We start from the raw sequence: 19,401 nt of genomic DNA, 5'->3' as shown, positions 1-19,401 counted from the left end.
CAACCGCTTACAATGTGTCAAATAATTTGGTATCAAAATGATGGATGTCCTGTGCATAATGTTTATTGTTGCAAAATGACAACTAGAGGTACAATTAGTGGTAACACACTTTGTTTCACGTTTCTAACCCCCTAAAATTCTGAAATATGTGGCTCGTAAAGGGTAGTAACGATGTCACAGTTTCTGACGTAAAGCACCGCGTGTAGTACTGTGCTCAGAGCAGGGGTTGCCTGCACTGGCGCCTGTATCCTGCCGTAAATGTACCAAATATTATCGTGGCATGCTCTACCTGCTAAACTGCTCTCATACTGTACCGTAATTCACATACGTTGCCACATTAAAACCTGTTTTCTTGTGGCTTGTTACATTTGCCATCATCTAGTCGATTGCCGGACTTCAGTAATGAAGAAAAACTAGATATTATTTTAATTTATGGAGAACGTCACAGAAATGCAACTGCAGCTGTGACACTGTATGCTGAATGCTACCCAGATCGGCGGTGTCCATCACGTCGAACCATTGGCAACATCTGCAAGATACTCACAGAAACAGGATGCTGGGCTTCTACAAAACATCAACGCACAACGCCAGCAACTGGCAATGGAAACGGAATTGTTGTTCTGGTTGCTGTAGTGCCCAATCCTAAGGTGGGTGTAAGAGAAATTGCACAAGGTGTAGAAATAAGCCACAGTAGTGTGAGCAGAATCTTGCATCGGCATTGGTTTCATCTTTTCCATATCTCATTGCACCAAGAACTGTTTGGGAATGACTTTGAAACCCGCATTGCATGCTGTCATTTTGCGCTTCAGCAGTTGCGAGGTAATCCAGTATTCCTAAGAAATACGTTGTTTACGGATGAGGCTTCAGTTAGAAATCATGGTACTGTGAATATACGGAACATGCACTACCGGTCCGTGCAAAATCCCCACTGGATTCGCAAAGTTGCTCATCAATGACAATGGAGTGTCAATGTTCCATGCGGTATGATTGCTAAATGTATTGTAGGTCCCTATTTTTACCGTGGAACATTGAATGAAAAGTGATATGCATCATTTCTTCAACACACACTAGCACTCCTCACAGAGGATCTAGGATTGGAAACTTGTCTATCAGTGTGGTTACAACATGATGGATGTCCCGCAAACAATGCAAAAGTTGCCAGAGATGTTCTAGATGCGATATTTCCAAATGGATGGATGGGGCAGGGAGGTACTGTGCAATGACCAGCACGGTTCCCCGACTTGACACCATTAGACTTCTTTCTCTGGGGTGCAGTTAGACACCGTGTGTATCAAGAACCCCCAATGACGGTAAAGGATATGCAACATCGTATTACTGCGGCATGTGCGGCAATATCTGTAGAAATTCTACAATCTGTGCAACACATGTGCATTACCCATATGCAAACATGTATTGATGCAAACAGAGGGCACTTCAAACATATGTTGACGTGATACAGTTTCACTGGTCTGGATGTGGGTGTATTTTCTATGCTGGATGTAATGCAGTTTCTGTGGGTGACAGAGCACTAGTAAATGTGTTTAGCAAAGTGTATTCAAGTGTGTTATCTCTAATTGTAGTTCTAGTTGTAATTTTGTTAGAATAAACATACATTTACAGTTTGAAAAACGTAACTTTGCGTTGGATGGTTACTTGTTTATTTTTGTGGATTGTGCATACCTTCCCATTGTGTGAGTCCCTTACACAGGCAGCATGAGGTGCATGCTTAAGTCTCAGGACGTGCGCTTCATTTATTTCAAGCGTCAACTTCGCTTTGGCATTTCTAGGGATGTAACTGATGTATTGCGATGCAACCAATGCCATGATTTTTGTGATTTTTCATGCTCTTGATTACATACGAAACAATAGCGGGTGTCCATTTAAAAATACACAAGTTTGTGTTGAAAATAGTATTTGTTTAGGTTTTAAAATTTCGCACAGTATTTGGTTTCTTAAGCCCCTGCTATACGTTCATGCTGGTGAAAACCGTTTCTGAATATCTATTGTTGTTCCAGAGATATTTGAGGTGGCAGTGTTAGGTGAGACACCGTGTATAGCGGAGGTGCTGAGTCGCAGATAGGCACAACAAAAAGACTCTCACAATTTCACAATTAAAGCTTTCAGCCATCTTTGGTGAGCATGTGCTTGACGACCAGGGGGCCCCAGCCCTCACAGCACCACTTCTCTTTCTATGTTGCTTGTCTCCTCTTCTCCTGTCCTTTTTCCCCTCTCTTGGGGAGATGTCTCATGCCTCCATGGGCTCTTGCAGCTCATTTACGTTGGTTTGCTTGTAGGAATATTGTCTCTTGTACTGCTCTTTCCCTGTACCGCCTTTTTCTTGCACTGCTCTTTTCTTGTACTGCCCTTTCCCTGTACTGCTCTTTCCTCGTTTCGCTCTTTCCCTATTTAGCTCTTTCCCTGTTCAGTTTTTTCCCTGTCCCGTACTTTCCATGTTCCTTTCTTTCCTTGTTCTGCTCTGTTTTTCCTCCAGTGCAGCATTTGAGGCCATTCTGTCTTTCTTCCTTTCCTTCTTATCTTTTCTTCTCCTCCCTGTGTGTGCCTGATGACCACCCATGTGTTTGATGAATAGCAAGTGACTGGGTAATGGGTAATTCCCAGTCCCGGGTTGGCATGTAGGGCCCACACATACCCTCTGGTGCAGGCCAGGCCCGGGCAGGGGTGATTGCATGAGTTGTTACCGCCCTCCTCTGCCGATTGGTCCCTCCGTCTGTCGTTCGGGAGGTGTGACGTCTTCCCAATGACTGATTTTCCTTCTCTTTCTCCAAGTGTTTCACATGAAAGAAAGTGGAATGAGGCTCCTGCCTCAATATCTAGTAGTCTAACGTTTAGACGAAAACCAGACTTTTGCTACTGTTAACCCCTTTGTTATACAGAAAGGTGTGGATGGCATCACCGGTCCTGTGAAGTCATGCTCTCGTCTCCGCAGTGGAACTCTGCTTTTGGAAATTGATAGTGCTCTCCAGGCCCAGAAACTACTCAAGGTCCAAATCCTCCATGAATATGCTATAAAAGTGGAGGCTTACAGGACACTTAACTCGTCCCACGGTGTTATCTACGCCAGGCTTTTGGATGGCTTGACGGAGGACGAAATAACTTAACTATCAATCGGATCAGGACGTTACTGCTATTCATAGGGTTATGAAGAAGGAAGCTGCTGATCTGGTGCCGAATCGCTCGTTGTTCTTGACTTTCGATCGGTTAACGCTTCCTACCAAGATAAAGGCAGGCTTTGAAGTCATCTCTGTGCGCCCTTACATTCCCAATCCATTTAGATGTTATAAATGCCACCAGTTCAGTCATACCAGAACGTCATGTAAAAACCAGCCAAATGTGTCACTTGTAGCAGGGATGCACACGAGGGTGCTTGTCCACCTCCTTCCCCCTGCTGCGTCAATTGTAATGGAGAACATGCTGCTTCTTGTCATTTGTGTCCCGACTCTGAAGAAGAGTGAGCTGTTCAGGAGATAAGGTTGAAGGTAAAGGTACCTATTCCTGTTGCCTGGAAACTGTTGGAAAGCCGTGAACCAAATGTCCCTTCACCTGGAAGCTACAGCACCGTGTTGGCCTCTCCCCGTCCCACAAAAAACATGGCTACGCAAACTTGTGACTTACAGTTCAGTTCAATGGTGGCAAAGTCACCTCGCCTTAAAGCTGACACTCCTTCTCCCGCATCCTGGGCTGTAGATTCTGCTACCTGCTCTTCGCCCTCACCGGCGAAGCCAGCGAACTGTCAATTCAAAAAGGATTTTCCCGGGAAGATTTCTTACATACCTTGAGTTCGCAGCTGTCTGGCTCTTCTGCAAATCGCCAAAAGTCAAAACCATCATCCAAAGGCAAACAGTCATTCCCCTCTCTGACTCGTCGGGCCTCTTTGATTTGTCGGTCCTTTTCATTGACCGACACTGGGGAAGCTCTGTTGATACCGCTGAGTTGATGGACGAAGATCCTCCACCTGTGGATTCCAGTGGCTGTCCTCCCCTCGTTGGCTCGCCCTAAGCGGCCATCGAGGTGAGTATTTCTTATTCATTCTCCAGTGTTCCTAACTTTTATGGTCCTTTTACAATGGAATATCTGTGGCCTTCAGTCTTAACAGGGCGGACCTCCAGCTGCTCCTGCGGTCACAATGTCCGCTCGTAGTCTTGTCTCCAAGAAACCAAGCTACTTCCTCAAGACCATTTTGCTCTTTCCCATTTTACTTCGCCACGGATGGACCTTCCCCTTACGGTGGGGATTCCTGCTCATGGTGGGGTCATGCTGCTTCTATGAGATGATGTTTGTCATCGTCCTATCCCCTTTCACACACACCTGCAAGCAGTTGCTGCCTGTGTCTTCCTTTCCGAATTTACCTTTTTCCTCTGCACCATTAATATCCCTTCGTATTCTGCTGTCACCAGGACGGACCTGACGCAGCTTGTTGCTCAGCTTCCTTCATCCTTTCTGCTCCTCGGTGACACCAATGCCCATCATCCTCTTTGGGGCTTCCCTGTTGCCTGCCTGAAAGGTTCTCTTATGGCGGATCTTCTTACTCATCTTAATCTTGTGTGCCTTAACACCAGCGAAGTCACATTTCTCTCTGATTCCACGCACACTTATTGCCACTTAGATCTCTCGATCTGCTCTGCCCAGCTCACTTGACGTCTCGAGTGGTGTGCTCCTTCGGATACTTACTCGAGTGACCACTTCCCTTGTGTGACTCGCCTGTACAGTCCTACCCCGCCACAGCGGCCCGTTCATTGGAAATTCTCTCTTGCTGACTGGAGTCTCTATTTTTCCTTGGCAGTCTTTGACGACCGGCCGTTTCCCAGCTGTGATCAGGTCGAGAACCTCGTGGACGTTATTCTCTCGGCTGCTGAATCCCCTATCGCTCATACTAAAACTTCTCCCCGTCGGGTCCCGGTCCCTTGGTGGACTGTGGAGTGCGGCGATGCGATTAGAGCTCGATGACGTGTGCTTCGTGTCTTTCACCATCATTCGACATTAACGAACTGCATCTGCTACAAGCACCTACGTGTGCAGTGCCATCGCACTATCAAGGAAAGCAAGAAAGCATGCTGGGTTTCCTTCATCAGCTCGTTCTACAGTTTTACTCCGTCATTTCCTGTTTGGAGTGGCCTGCACTGGCTTTCCGGGACTACTGCCTACTCCCCGATCACTGGTCTGACTGTGGCGGGAAACGTCATAATCAACCCTGTAGATGTTTCTAACGCTTTGGGCCGGTACTTTGCGGAGGTTTCAAGCTCCACCCACTACCATCCTACCTTCCTTCCTTGGAAATAGGCGGAGGAGGCTCGTGCAATCTCTTTTCTCTCTTTCAATCGAGAATGCTGCAATACTCCTTTTACTATGAGGGAGTTCGAGCGTGCTCTCTCCTCATCCACGTCTTCTGCTCCTGGGCCCAATACAATCTATGTCCTCACGCTGCAGAATTTTCTTCTTACAGGAAAACACTTTCTCCTCGATACCTACAACCTCATTTGGACTGACGGTGTGTTTCCCATGCTACTATTGTTCCCCTACCTAAGCCTGGTAAAGATAAATCTCTTCCTTCCAGCTATCGTCCAATTTCCCTTACCATAAGCATTTGTAAGGTGATGGAACGCATGATCAATAGTCGATTAGTGTGGTGGCTGGAGTCACACCAACTTCTCACCAATGCTCAGTGTGAATTTCGAAAGCGCCGCTCAGTGGTTGATCATCTCTTCACCCTGTCGATGTACATCATGAATAATTTTCTGCAGAAGCGTCAAACAGTGGATGTGTTCTTTGATTTTGAGAAAGCCTATGATACCTGTTGGCGGACAGGCATTCTATGCACACATGAGGCGTTCGCGGTTGTCTTCCCACTTTCATCCGGGAATTTTTAACAGACCAAGTTTCCTGGGTATGTGTGGGTTCCTCCTCATCCCACACTTTTTTACAGCAGAACAGGGTGCATGAGGGCTCCGTACTGAGTGTTGCCCTCTTCGTCATAGTCATCAACCCAATTATGGACTGGCTTCCAGCTGGCGTTTCCGACTTTCTTTTTGTTGACGACTTTGTTATTTATTGCAGCTCCCAGTGGACGTGTCTCCTGCAACGCTGTCATCAACATTGTCTGGACTGTTCTATTCTTGGAGTCTCACAAATGGTTTCTGCTACAAAATCAGTTTGCGTCAACTTCTGGCAGTACAAGGCATTTCTTCCTCCGTCCTTACGACTGGGCCAAAATGCTCTCCCATTCATGGACGCAACAAATTTCTTAGGGCTTACGATCAATAGGTAACTCAGTAGTGGGGCTCTTTCATTCTGAAATTGAATACGGCAATGAACAGACATGGCAACATTATTCAGCGTGTCCAGCAGAACCTCTCAGAGAAATATGAGATACATGTGGGAACATAATTCAGCATTTCTGGCAGAAACTTTTGCGGGAAATAAGATATGTGCAACCATCAAATAAGGCCCAATGGAACAGTCTCTGACGATGCCAGTCTGTACTTTAAGGGTAAATTTGCATTGTGAGGCATGTATATGTCTAGCTTGTGGGTTCACATCCGCCCATATATACAGGTTGTGAACGTTCATCACACCCTCGATTGAGAACACAGCTTAATTGGTGGAGAGGATGCTCACTGTGAAGCCTCGGTCATGTGACTATGGCACACTCTTATTGCGTTTGCGAGCCCTGGTTCTTGTGTGATTGCTGATGCTTCTTGTATACCTGATGTGCCATATCAGTTTGTAAATGTTTTTTTGAATCACCCTGCATAATTGTAAGACTGAGATTTTGGAACCAGATTTTAAACTGTAAGACATTTCCAGCGACCGATGCGGAATCTGCCTACAATTTATTGTTTACAAACTCTTGATTAAAACTGAAGAATTTGAAAAAGAAAGTAGAAAATTAAGAAGATGGGGCCTGGATATGTTGAAAGAATGATGGGTTGTTGAGAGTTTCAGAGGGAGCATTAGGGAATGATTGACTAGAACAGGGCAAAGGAATGGGTAGCTATGAGAGATGAAATAGTGAAGGCAGCAAAGAATCAAATAGGTAAAAAGATGTGGCCTAGTAGAAATCCTTGGCTATCACAGCAGATATTGAATGTAATTGACGAAAGGAGAAACTATGAAAATGTAGCAAATGAATCAAGCAAAAGGGAATACAAACATGTAAAAAGTGAGATTGACAGGAAGTGCAAAATGGCTAAGCAGGAGTGGCTGGAGGACAAATGTAAGGCTATAGAAGCATTGTGTATTTTACTAGTGGACGGATATGTACTGTCTACAGGAAAATTAAAGCAACTTTAGAGAAAAGAGAAGCAGCTATATGAATATAAAGAGCTCATATGGAAAACCAGTACTAAGCAAAGAAGGTAAAGCTGGCAGGTGGAAGGTGTATTTAGAGAGGGTGTATACAAAGGAGATGAACTTGAAGACAGTATTATAGAAAGGGAAGAGACTTAGATGGAGATGAGATTGGATGTGTGATACTGCAAAGAGAATTTGACAAAGAACTGAAGGACCTCAGTTAAAACAAGGCCACTAGAGTAGATGACATTCTGCCAGAAATACTAATAACCTTGGGAAAGCTAGCCATGTCAAAACTATTCTGTCTGGTGTGCAAGATGTATGAGACAGCCGAAATCTCCTCAGACATCAAGAAGAATGTAATAATTACAATTCCAAAGACTGCAGGTTCTACAGGTATGAATATTAGCAAACACTTAGTTACATAAGTAATGGATGATTCAGTACAGAAGAATGGGAAAACTGGTAGAAACTGACATTGGAGGAGGTCAATTTGGATCCAAGAGAAAATTAGGAACATACAAGGCAGTACTGACTGTATGACTTCTCTTAGAAGATAGGTTAAGAAAAGGCAAACCAATGTTTATAGCATTTGTAGACTTGTAGAAAGTTTTTGACAGTGTTGACTGGAATATTGTCTTTGAGTTTCTGAAGCTAGCAGTGGTTAAACACTGGGAGTGAAAGGCCATTTACAACTTGTACAATAACCAGACAAGAATTATAAGAGATGAGAGGGCACGAAAGGGAAGCAGTGGTTGAGAAGCAAGAGAGGCAGGATTGTAGCCTCATTAGATTTTTTATCTATCCAATGAAATTATTTTATCAAAAATTGATTGTTTTTGTTGTTATATACATTGAGCAAGCAATAAAAGGTACCAACAAAAATTTTGGAGTAGGCATTAAAATTCAGGGAGAAGAAACAAAAACTGTGAGGTTTGCTGATGACATTGTAATTCTGTCACAGACAGCAAAGGACTTGGAAGAGCAGTTAAACGGAATGGACGGTGTCTTTAAAGGACGGTATAAGATGAGCAAAAGCAAAACAAGTATAATGGAATGTAGTCAAATTAAATCAGGTGATGCTAAGAGAATTAAATTAGGAAATGAGATACTTAAAGTAGTAGATGAGTTTTGTTATTTGGGCAGCAAAATAACTGACTATGGCCAAAGTAGAGAGGATATAAAATGAAGACTGGCAGTGGCAAGAAATGTATTTCTGAAGAAGAGAAATTTGTTAACATTGAGTACATACTTAAATGTTAGGAAGTCTTAACTGAAAGTGTTTGTCTAGAGAGTAGCCATGTGTGAAGTGAAACATTTATGATAAATAGCTTAGGCAAGAAGAGAATAGAAACTTTCGAAATGTGGTGCTACAGAATAATGCTGAAGATTAGATGGGTGTGTCACATAACTAATGAGGAGGTACTAAATAGAATTGGAAAGGGAAGAAATTTGTGACTCAACTTGACTAAAGGGAAGTATCTATTGATAGAACACATTTTGATACATCAAGGGAGCACCAATTTACTATTGGAGGGGAGTGTTGGAGGTAAAAGTCCTAGAGGGAGACCAAGAGATGAATGCAGTAACCAGATTCAGAGGGATATAGCTTGCAGTAGTTATTCGGAGATAAAGAGGCTGGCACAGGATGGAGTAGCGTGGAGACCTGCATCTCTGGACTGAAGACTATAGCAGAAACACTGGCTGTCTGGGAGAGAAAATCAAGTGGCTGTCTATCTAGTAACAGACTCCGGTGTCAACAGTTCAAAAGGAGGTGCCACTCTTAAAAGTATTCAGATTCCTGTTCCAAGAATTTCAGTTCAATCACTGAATAGAAAGAACACATACTGTGCTGTCATGTTATTCATATCTCAGTCTGTACAGACAAAAACAAAAATCCTGATAAAACTGTAGCAAATAAAAGGCTCTCATTACTATATCAGATCTAGGCGCTTCAGTCTGGAAACGCGTGGCCGCTATCGCAGGTTCGAATCCTGCCTCAGGCATGGATGTGGGTGGTGTCTTTAGGTTAGTTAGGTTTAAGTAGTTATAAGTTCTAGGGGACTGATGACTTCAGATATTAAGTCCCATAGTGCTCAGAGCCATTTGAACCATTTTTACTGTATCAGAATTTAAGTTGATATGTTAATACAGACAGACAAAGACAGGAGTAAACTACTGGAAATAATGCATGCTGTTTTTTTTTAAGTAACTGCACTGTAGTAACATTGCAAGTATTAGGTGACAAATTTAGTGAACTATGATATAAAGATAAAGACGGTGTGACATGGAAGTTTTTGTCAGTCCAGCAGAAGGGGTTGAGGCGACTACTCATGATAAGTGGGTAATCTGGTTTTATGTCCTGGTCTGATACAAATTTCCATAAGTCATTATCGGATAGCAGATCTGTATCTAAAACAGCTGATGTCAAGAAATTCATAGCCAGTGAACTACTTTTGAAATATTTCATGTCTGTTGTCTCAGACCTGCATTTATGAATTGTAGTGAAACTGAAGCAAGTCTGATGGAAATACATAATGTGGGCTTTTCTGAAACATTTTCCATTGCACTGAGAAGGTAAGAGACTTCTGTAGTAAAGTTTACAGTAGATCTGTATTTTCAAATTTTGTTTCAAATCCACCTGCCTATCCCCTTTCCTGCTGCCAGTCCAGCTTTACACAGTATTCTATTCTGCCAACATACCCACTAGTCTTTTTCCCCTCCTCTACTCCCTCCCCCCTGCCTGCTCTTCATACCTCCTGACTGCATCCAGCAACCTGATCCTGTTCCCACCATGTCCCTGCACATTCCCACAAGCAGCACTGCATCTTCCCCCATTCCTACCCTGCCATCCAACCCCTTCCGTGCCCCATGCTGCCTCCTTACCCAACAACCCACACTAGATTGCTCTTCCCATTATGCACAGTCGCAGTTCACCATATGACTGCAGTGGCCAGAGACAGTGGTCATGGGATTATGATCTGTTTTTGTGTGAACATATGTCTGTTTTCTGTTTTGTAAGAAGGCCTTTCTGGCAAAAGGTTTAATGTATAGCAGTCTTTTGTTTGTACCTGTCTGCAACTGGACATGTCCTCTTTATGGTGAACAGCAGTGTATTCTTTTCATAATATTGTCATTATAACGTGTATTAGTGACACACACAACTTTCTCTCTAGTTTTGTTGCTGTCAGGCAGATACCAGTAGCAGAATATTGTGTCTTGCAGTACCTCACTCAGAGATACAAATAAAATGTGTATCATAATTTGCCTCACTGCAGAATAAATGCCATTCATTGGCAACATATGTATTAACTAAAGCTGTATGAAGTTCTGCAGATGTGAAAACTCGAAACCCTCCTCATTTTTAGTTTGTCACAAGGAACATCTTAACTCATCAGTAAGGGTGGGTAGACCATGAAGCAGTTTAATGCTGCAGCAATTGCTTGGTAAAAATCTTGGTCATACTGGGTTGCTGCCGTGCTTGACTTGCGTCATATCATAGTGAAAGATCACAGTTATTATCCATGGAACATACAAATAACCAACAAAATTAACAGGGTGCATCTGGTTCCTGCAAATGCTACCAGGAGTAAGAAAAATTTCCAAGCAGAAATGTGTTGTGACCTGGACAACTGTGAGGCTACAGGTATTAGTTTTATGGGTAGCATTGTCTTTGTGAACGAAATACAGTGTTGTCACTATCAGTTGTAGTCCAGAAGATTGTCCATTCCGTGACACAATGCAAGTTCCCCACAGCAAAAAAAGTTTCAGATATGATTAGAATGTGAATTTGCGTTGTGGTATGTTATAAGCATGAAGAGATTGTTTTTAGATTCCTGGAGCATATAAAAACAGAGCAGTATAGCACTTTCTATATCATGAGATAAAAATTTTTGGTAAGACTGCCCTACTACATCCATCACATTATTTGAATTTGGCTTCTCCAGACTTCCACCTCTTTGGTCTTGTGAAAGACATACTATATAACAAAATTTTTCAGTTTTGCTGTCCTGCTGCAAGAAACTGATTGTCCTCTGTCCATTCAGAATTTTACGAGCACAACATACGGACACCAGTTAACTGGTGGATAAAGTATTCAACAAATTTACTCGGACTAGACATTTATTTAGTATAGAAAAAGTATCACATACATCCTATCTGACCATTTTACAGATTAAAAACTGTATGAAAATACCATATTTATGGTCTTTTCCTCTTTATCATATTTATGGTCTTCATGTGTAGTAAATTTACATTTGTTTGATGACACAACCTGTGAGATGATGACTGTGTGAGATGGTGCAGTGGATATGACATTTGGCTTGCATTTGGGAGGACAACAGTTCAAATCTCTGTCCGACCATCCAGGTTTAGGTTTCCCATGGTTTCCTTAAATCGCTTAGAGGTAAATGCCTGGATGACTCCTTTGAAATTGCGTGACTGATTTCCTTTCCCATCCTTCACAAATCTAGCTTGTGCTCCATCTCTAATGATCTTGTTGATGGGACATTACACACTAATCTTCCTTGCTTTCAGTATAATGATTTATACTGCACACATTTGTATGTTACCAATAAATATAATCCACTTCATACTTTTGTGTTACAGGCCTTCCATAATGGAAACAGAAGATCCTTCGGAGCTTGGGGACTGGTTGAAGCAGCGAGTGTTGGGAAGCGGTGGGTTTGGTGTTGTAACATTATGGAAGAATAAACAGACGGGTGAAACAATAGGTACGGCAACAGAAATCATGTCAGATATCACTGTCAAATTTTTGTGAAGACCAATGCTATTGATACCTTGTCATCACAGATTAAGACATTGTGTGTGTTAACAGCCTTGAAGAAATGTCGTTCAGGTACTGACAGTATCATGACACCAAAACATAAAGAAAGATGGACAAAAGAAGTGGAAATAATGCAGCGACTTTCACATCCCAATGTTGTCAAGGCAATTCAAGTTCCATGGGAACTTTCTATTCTTCGCTCTGAGCTGCCATTGTTGTGTATGGAATTCTGCTCAAAAGGTGACCTTAGACAGGTTAGCAGTATAGATAATTTACAAAAAATCTTCAGACATTAGTAATGTTAATAATTTGGCATGTCCATAGAAACTTAGGTTGCATGCAGTGAAAATAGTGCTTATTTTAATACATAATTATTCTAGCTTTCTTTTGCATTATCATTAGATTACATTAATTTTATCTATTTCTATTCTATTCTATTTTATCTATTTCTTTAATACATCTACACCAATCGCAAAATTAATATTGATATTCTGCAAAACAGCAGAACCGTTGATCTCATTAGGACTAGGATTGTCCAATCAACTTGTGATTCCTGAAAGTCCATATCCTAGTACAGATGGGCTGCATGTACACAAGATAAGGTGCATTTGTATGCACTTGTTGAATATAACCAATGGATTTGTATTCACAGTACTGCCAACAGGATTTTAAGCACTAACAATAAAAATCAAAAATAAGCTAGCTAGGAAGAACAAGACCTTTTTTTCTGCCCTGCTCTGCGTAGGTAGAAACACAGTGTATGGTTACTCAACCCCGTGGTAATGAGGAGGCAGGCAGACCAAACCATATGGTTGTGGTGGTGATCACAAGATGAATTAATAACTAACACAAGTTTGGAGTGTAACAGAGTTGAGTTAGCATACACCACGATCTAGGGAAAAAGTCAAAATCACAAAACGTTAATCAGGCAAGATCAAAATACTCTCTGCCAGTGGCGCGTATGTAAGACTTCAGTGACTAGCACGAGACTGGCCACAGTTGCTGGCAAGAATTCAGTGACTCATGTGCACTAACACTAAACTAAAAATATATACAAAGAGCTCATTCTCTTTTCATGGCAACAGGACTGTTAAACAACTACAACAGTGGTGAAAATTATTAGGCCAGTTTTATTTTTTAAACTCAACATTCTGTTTTGCAAAATTTATTTCAGCTAATTGTTGTGCATCATTATTCAATTATTATATTTAGTGTTACAAATGCACAGTACTGTACTTTATGGACTATGTAACACACTTTTTTCTTAGAAAAATTGTTTCCAAAATTCAGGTATGTCATATACTCAGAATTAATGTAAAAATGTCCAATGTTTTATTTAAAATTCCCAGCAGTCTTAAAAATGGTCTTATATTCGACACCATAGGAAACCTTTCTCTATGTTGCAACATTGGGATCAACTGGCAGCAGCAGTGCACCAATGCAATGAACATGAGTTATGGGGATTCACAAGCTTGTTAACACTGTCTCCTTCTGACCTGCCATCACAAACCCAGAATACTTACTAGCCTATAATGCATCATTGCAGTCTTTGGTGTCAGTGAACTTGAACTGAAAGTGATTTTTATTGTAACAGTACAATATTTTTGTTAGTAGCTAGTTTCATAATGGAAAAAATAAAAGGTATTCATATTATGTGGGCTGGAAATTGAAAGTAATATCATATTCGGAAGAACATTGAAACAGAGCAGCTGTGTGGCATTTCGGCCCTCCACCAACAGAAAAAAACCATTCATGACTGGTACAGTAGTGATTCGAGGACACCATCAAAATGCCATTGGAATTAATACAAATATGATTCAAATTCATGCTTGTAAGTTAGCGCTGCAGTGGAACTTAACAGACTTCAGGGGTGGAGTTGGTTTGTGCTACAGGAGTATGAAGCGTCATGGACTTAGCATGCAAACCAAAATCACATTATCTCAGAAAATGCCACAAGAGTACGAAGAGAAAACATTATCTTTCCATTGCTTTATTATCAACATTAAAAGAAAACCGGTGTGGAACTAAGCCGTATGGTGAATATGAATGAAATTCCTGTGACGTTTTATGTGCCGAGTAACAGAACTGTTGCTATTAAAGGTGCTAAAACTATAGGATGCACTACACTGTTGTTTTTCATGTGGTGCTGATTGTAGTACAATTAATCCAGTGATTATTTTCAAGTGCAAAACAATGCCAAAACCTTCCGAATACCACCAGGCGGTGGTGGTAATGTATGAGGCTGGGTGGATGAGGCTGGTGTGAAATTATGGGTAAACAATGTGGGAGAGAAGGTAAGCTGCTTTATTGAAGAAGTAGTCTCATCTTGTGCTACATAAGTTTAATAGTCATTTGAAAAATTTTGTGAAAGAGAAATTGAGACAGGAAAATACAGAGCTTGTTGTTATTCTGGTTTGGACTTACTTCATAATTGCAACCTATTCATGTCTTGATAAATAAACCACTTAAAGTGTGTATGAGAGAGGAACGGCACAAATGAATTATGGATGGAACGCAGCATGAATTCATACCAAAGGGAGTTTTAAAAAACGAGTGTGTCGGTGGATAAAGGAGTCGTAGTCTAGAGTGACAGAAGACATTATTGTTAAATCATTCAAGAAGTGCGGCGTAAGTAACACTGTCGATGGCGGTGAAGACCATCTTATATATGAAGAGAACAATGATGATGACGAAAAGGGAGGAAGAAGAGGAAGAAGAAGAAGAAGAAGAAGAAGTTCAGATGATGATTTTCAGGGATTCTAAAGGTCAGTTCGGTTTTACAAACTGAGAATTTTTTTTGTCTGGCTTTGCAATCTAATAATGAAAATGATAAAAATGTTATTTTTTAAAATTTTGCTTAAAAATTAAGGTGTGTCTTGTAGTCTGTAAAATGTGGTACATTTCAACATTCATTTTATGTCCTGGACTTGAAAAATAAATAAATAAATAAAACATTCATTTGCTGAGATCTGATTGTATATCTAGTTAACAATGCTATTTACCATTTTTATGCTTGTTAAAAATATAGGTTTTTGCTCTCTAACATGCAATGGCCTTTCAATGTGGCAATGCCATATTGGAACAAAAAAAGATACAACTCTTCACTGGTTGACTAGGTGGTTTTCCCAAATTACAGTAGTGGCAGTGAGCTGGTATGACAGTTACTCTTGGCCAGTCTTGTGTGCTTTGCAGCTATTACAGTGACTGATTGACAGACTTTTAACTCAGACATGGGGTTCATTGACTGAACAGTCCACAGATGTATTGCTGGTCTGTAGTGTCCAGCGGGCACGATATTTCCATGATCAGACATGTCACAGTCATTAGATGTTCTGGCAAATTGACCTCCTACAGGCATCCAGGCAAGTTACGTCCCCTCCACCTGTATGCCTGTCCATACGAGGTCCTTGCCTAAGGACTACAGTTGTAATTAGAGCTGCTGTGCTGTAGACTAACATAAGGAAGTGTAGACTACAGTAGTTTTCCTGGTAGTTTTGATGAGTTGGCGTTGTACCCCCATTACCTGTGTTTTTGATGTGTTGCATACCTATTGGGCATTACCTCATAGTGATCACTTTTTTATATATGTGATCAGTGTCTTAGTAGGTTTCCCTACAAACTGGAGGTGAGAAACTGTCAAGAAACTGAGTGATGGTATATAAAGGGCAGGGGGAATCTATGGAACATTTTTATTCTATGTGGTTACTCTCCTGTCTGTTACTTAAGAATAAACAGTATTTATAGCAAAACTGAAAATGTCATTGTTTAAGTCAGGTTTTATTTGAAAATTGTTGATTTATAACATGAAACAGAGGGATGTCAAAGTAAAAAATAAAGGGAACAATACAGATTTATCTTATAGTGCTAGAGAATGCAATTTCCTCAACAAAAACGTAAAATAAAAAAAATTAAACCAAAACAAAAATACATCAAACTTTGAACATAATTAGAGCTGTACATCATTCAGTAGTAGTCCTCTGTGTATTTTATACCCTTACAGAATATAGACTGCATTTTATAAGTAATAAAAATTAGTTTATCATGTAACTTCTGCACTTTTATGTAACCAACCCAACTACTTTTGCTTTTCTTTCTTTCCCCATTACCAATTCTACTGGTCATCATTCCATTTACTATGTTAAACAGTGGAAAATTCAGGATGGCCTTCATCCGAATTAGACAAAACACACACACACACACACACACACACACACACCACAGTCTCTGGCTGCTGAGGCCATAATAAAAGCTATCAGATTTAATTTGAGCACCAGCAGATTGTGAGCCCATTTCAGTGCACCTCCGCCTGTTTTAGGGACTTAAGTGCTCACATTGCGAAACCAGGTATAGCTTTTAGGTGGTTTAGAGTGGTGCCATTTCTAATGAAAATGGTTTTAAAGTGTTTGTGGAAGACTTTTCTGTAAAAGTGGGTCAATAATACCCTTTTTTGTGTTTTTAGAAAAATTATCATCTTTGTAATCAATCAATTTGACAACTATTGTAAAGCAGTATGAGAATGAAATTTTATATTTTAAGACCTTGTATTGCCAGTTATGACATACAATGTTTCAGATATGTTCCACAATTACTTACAGAGGTATAAAAAGCTAATCTTCACTTTTTTTTTAAGCATCTACTTTTTTCAGCCAAATTTGCTTCCAGTTACCCACATGCAAGTCACACAGGAAATAATTTATTACTTTTCTTAAGAGTGTGCGAAAGTTGTACAAAATGATATAGTTTTGTTTCTCTCAAGAAGATATTGTTGGAGGTATTATGTCTCAAATTTGCCAAAAGCTTACAGGTAGATTGTTGATAGCTGCACTAAGGGGTCAAACAAATGACTGTACCTCTGGAAGTATTGCATTAATGATTGTGAAACTGCACCAGTGTTCATTGGGAACATGTGCAATTGTTCATACAAAATTTCATCAGTCTCCGTAATGGCCATGCAGGAACTTTTTTGAAATTAGACCACTTAGCGTGGAATGGCCCCTGAGAAATGTAGCTACATATATTTCATTGTTTTTGTCATCAGCAGAGCTAGATACAGATTTAAGAGGCAACCAGGTAAAGAGTGCATAAAAAAGGTAATTATGTTACTAAATGAAAGACAAGGCGAGGCAAGCCTCTATATGAGGATGCTACCTCAGCATCGGGACTTCTTGTGGGACAGTCTTTGCTTAGTGTCTCTCTCCAGTAGTCTACTACTCCACTTTTCCATGCTGTTTTTGATTTGTATTTAGGTAAGTTACAGCTACAATTTATTCAACTTTAACAACAAACACTAGCTGCCTAAGATTGAGAGGTCCAATTAACTTTTATCAGTGAACCCAGTATGTGTAAATTACAATTGAGAAAATGTGCAAGTAATGGAACAATGTATCACCGCATGTGATTGATGCATCTCAGAATTGGCACTAAAGTTAATAGCAATTTTGTAAATAATATGATCAATCACTATAAACAACACCACATGAAAGTCAAAACTAGGTTCACAGTGGGCCAGCAGTCAGCCAATCTTCTGAGTAGTGCTATATCTAAAGATAAATGCTCACCTATATATGTGGTGCTGGGCTCCTTCATACCGTTTGGGCAACAGCAGGGTTGAAGGAGTTGTTTCTCAGACAGTGAAGCGTGAAGAATTACTATTAAAATCCAAAATGTGTGCAGTCCAGTATAAGTCAAGAAACGTATTAGTTCCTCCCACAACAACCTCTTTAATGATCATAACAGTGAAATTAGACAAATCTTGTCTTTTTTTCCCCGCGTACCATCCATAAAGTGGGTAGATAAGGAGTAAAATTATAATGGTTTGCTGTCTGCCACAACCTACACACTCTTCCATGGATTGTAGAGTACTCATTTAGATGTCAACTAATAAGTTATTTCATGAGCTACACGGGTCAGTAGCAGTAACATCTAAAAAACTACTGGAGTTTTGTTGATACAAAATTTTGGTAAGACTACAATAAAACTTGTATAGAAACTCGGTTCACTCTGTTTTGCTGCTCTTGGAATCATTGCAAAACTTTGTATCGCAGAAGATGCCAGGATGGCATAATTTGTCTGTTTTCAGTCTGCTGTGACATACAGAATAATGCAGGGTTATTCTAAATCATGGGCCCATTTTCAAAACTTCGTATTTCCAAAATGATCAAGCTTTATACCAATGAAAAGAGGAAGTTTCAAAGTTTTTTCATAACGTTTGATATCAGTTTAATAGACTTAACAATTTGTAATTAATTAGTTTTTAATAATTATTTAAAAATTAGAGATGTGATGTTATAAATGTTCACTGTGGCCACCGATGGCTGCACTGCAGCCATCGATACGGTAGCCAAACGCGTCCCACACACTTGAAAGCGTATCTGCTGTTACTGAGTTCACGGCAGCAGTGATCTGGTTCTGCAGATCATTCAGAGTGGTTGGTAGAGGCGGGATGTAAACAGCTTCATTCATGTAACCCCATAAGAAATAGTTGCAGGGCATGAGATCAGGAGATCTCAGTGACCAGAAGTGCAGAGCCAGGTCCTCAAGTCCCTTGCGACCGATCCTGTGCTGAGGAAGGGAGTCATTCAAACAGCTTTGTACATCACAATGCTAATGGGATGGAGCTCCATACTGTTGGAAAATGAAATTTTCCATAACTTGAGGGAGCAGCCATTGTTCCAATATGTCCAGATACGTGATTCCCATTACAGTTCTTTCTGCAAAGAAACCTGGTCCATAAACCTTTATACGGGATATGGCATAGAACATGTTGATCTTCAGTGAGTCTCTTTTGTGTTGCAATGGTGAATGTGGATTTTCCAAATCCCATATGTGAACATTGTGTCTGTTGAGGGGACTGATGACCTCAGAAGTTAAGTCCCATAGTGCTCAGAGGCAGCCATTTTTGTGTCTGTTGAGTTTTCCACTAAGGTGAAACGTTGCTTCATTGCTAAAAATTACACGCTGAGGAAATGCGTCAACCTCTATCTTTGCTAGCACATAACCACAAAATGCGAGACGCTTCTCTTTGTCATTGGGGTTGAAAGCATGCACGTATTGTAATCGGTAGGGCATGTACAGCAAACGCTCTCTCGGAACTCTCTATACAGTTGGTTGGGGTGTTCCAAGTTCTCAACTGGCTCTATTGGTAGACTTACTGGAACAAAACTTTCTTGAATCCATCTGACATCATTCACTGATAAACGCGGTTGGCCTGTGCTTTTTCCTTTGCACACACTCCCAGTCTGTTTAAACTGCTTAAACCAATGCCTAATGTTTTTGCGAGTTGGTGGTTGAATACCAAATTTGGTACG

General features: G+C 40.7%; 1 protein-coding gene across 7 annotated transcripts in view; it reads left to right on the top strand.

The window, feature by feature from the left end:
• Positions 1-19,401, top strand: part of LOC124711372 (inhibitor of nuclear factor kappa-B kinase subunit alpha) — a 183,897-nt gene that overhangs the window by 4,472 nt on the left and 160,024 nt on the right. For 5 of the 7 annotated variants that reach the window (XR_007005466.1, XM_047241418.1, XM_047241420.1 and 2 more), the window contains 2 exons: positions 11,917-12,041; positions 12,146-12,348. Coding sequence is in view for 6 of the 7 variants with exons in the window: in XM_047241418.1 (XP_047097374.1) it covers positions 11,917-12,041; positions 12,146-12,348 (328 nt within the window). In the remaining variant the exon portion in view is untranslated. The remainder of the gene's footprint in view (positions 1-11,916; positions 12,042-12,145; positions 12,349-19,401) is intronic. The other 2 variants (XM_047241422.1, XM_047241423.1) reach the window with 1 other exon arrangement.

Source organism: Schistocerca piceifrons, chromosome 8, assembly GCF_021461385.2.
Source record: "Schistocerca piceifrons isolate TAMUIC-IGC-003096 chromosome 8, iqSchPice1.1, whole genome shotgun sequence".
In the NCBI taxonomy this organism is placed as follows: Eukaryota; Metazoa; Arthropoda; class Insecta; order Orthoptera; family Acrididae; genus Schistocerca; species Schistocerca piceifrons.
The sequence above is the reverse complement of the archived record's forward strand: the minus strand, read 5'-3'. Positions and strand labels throughout refer to the sequence as shown.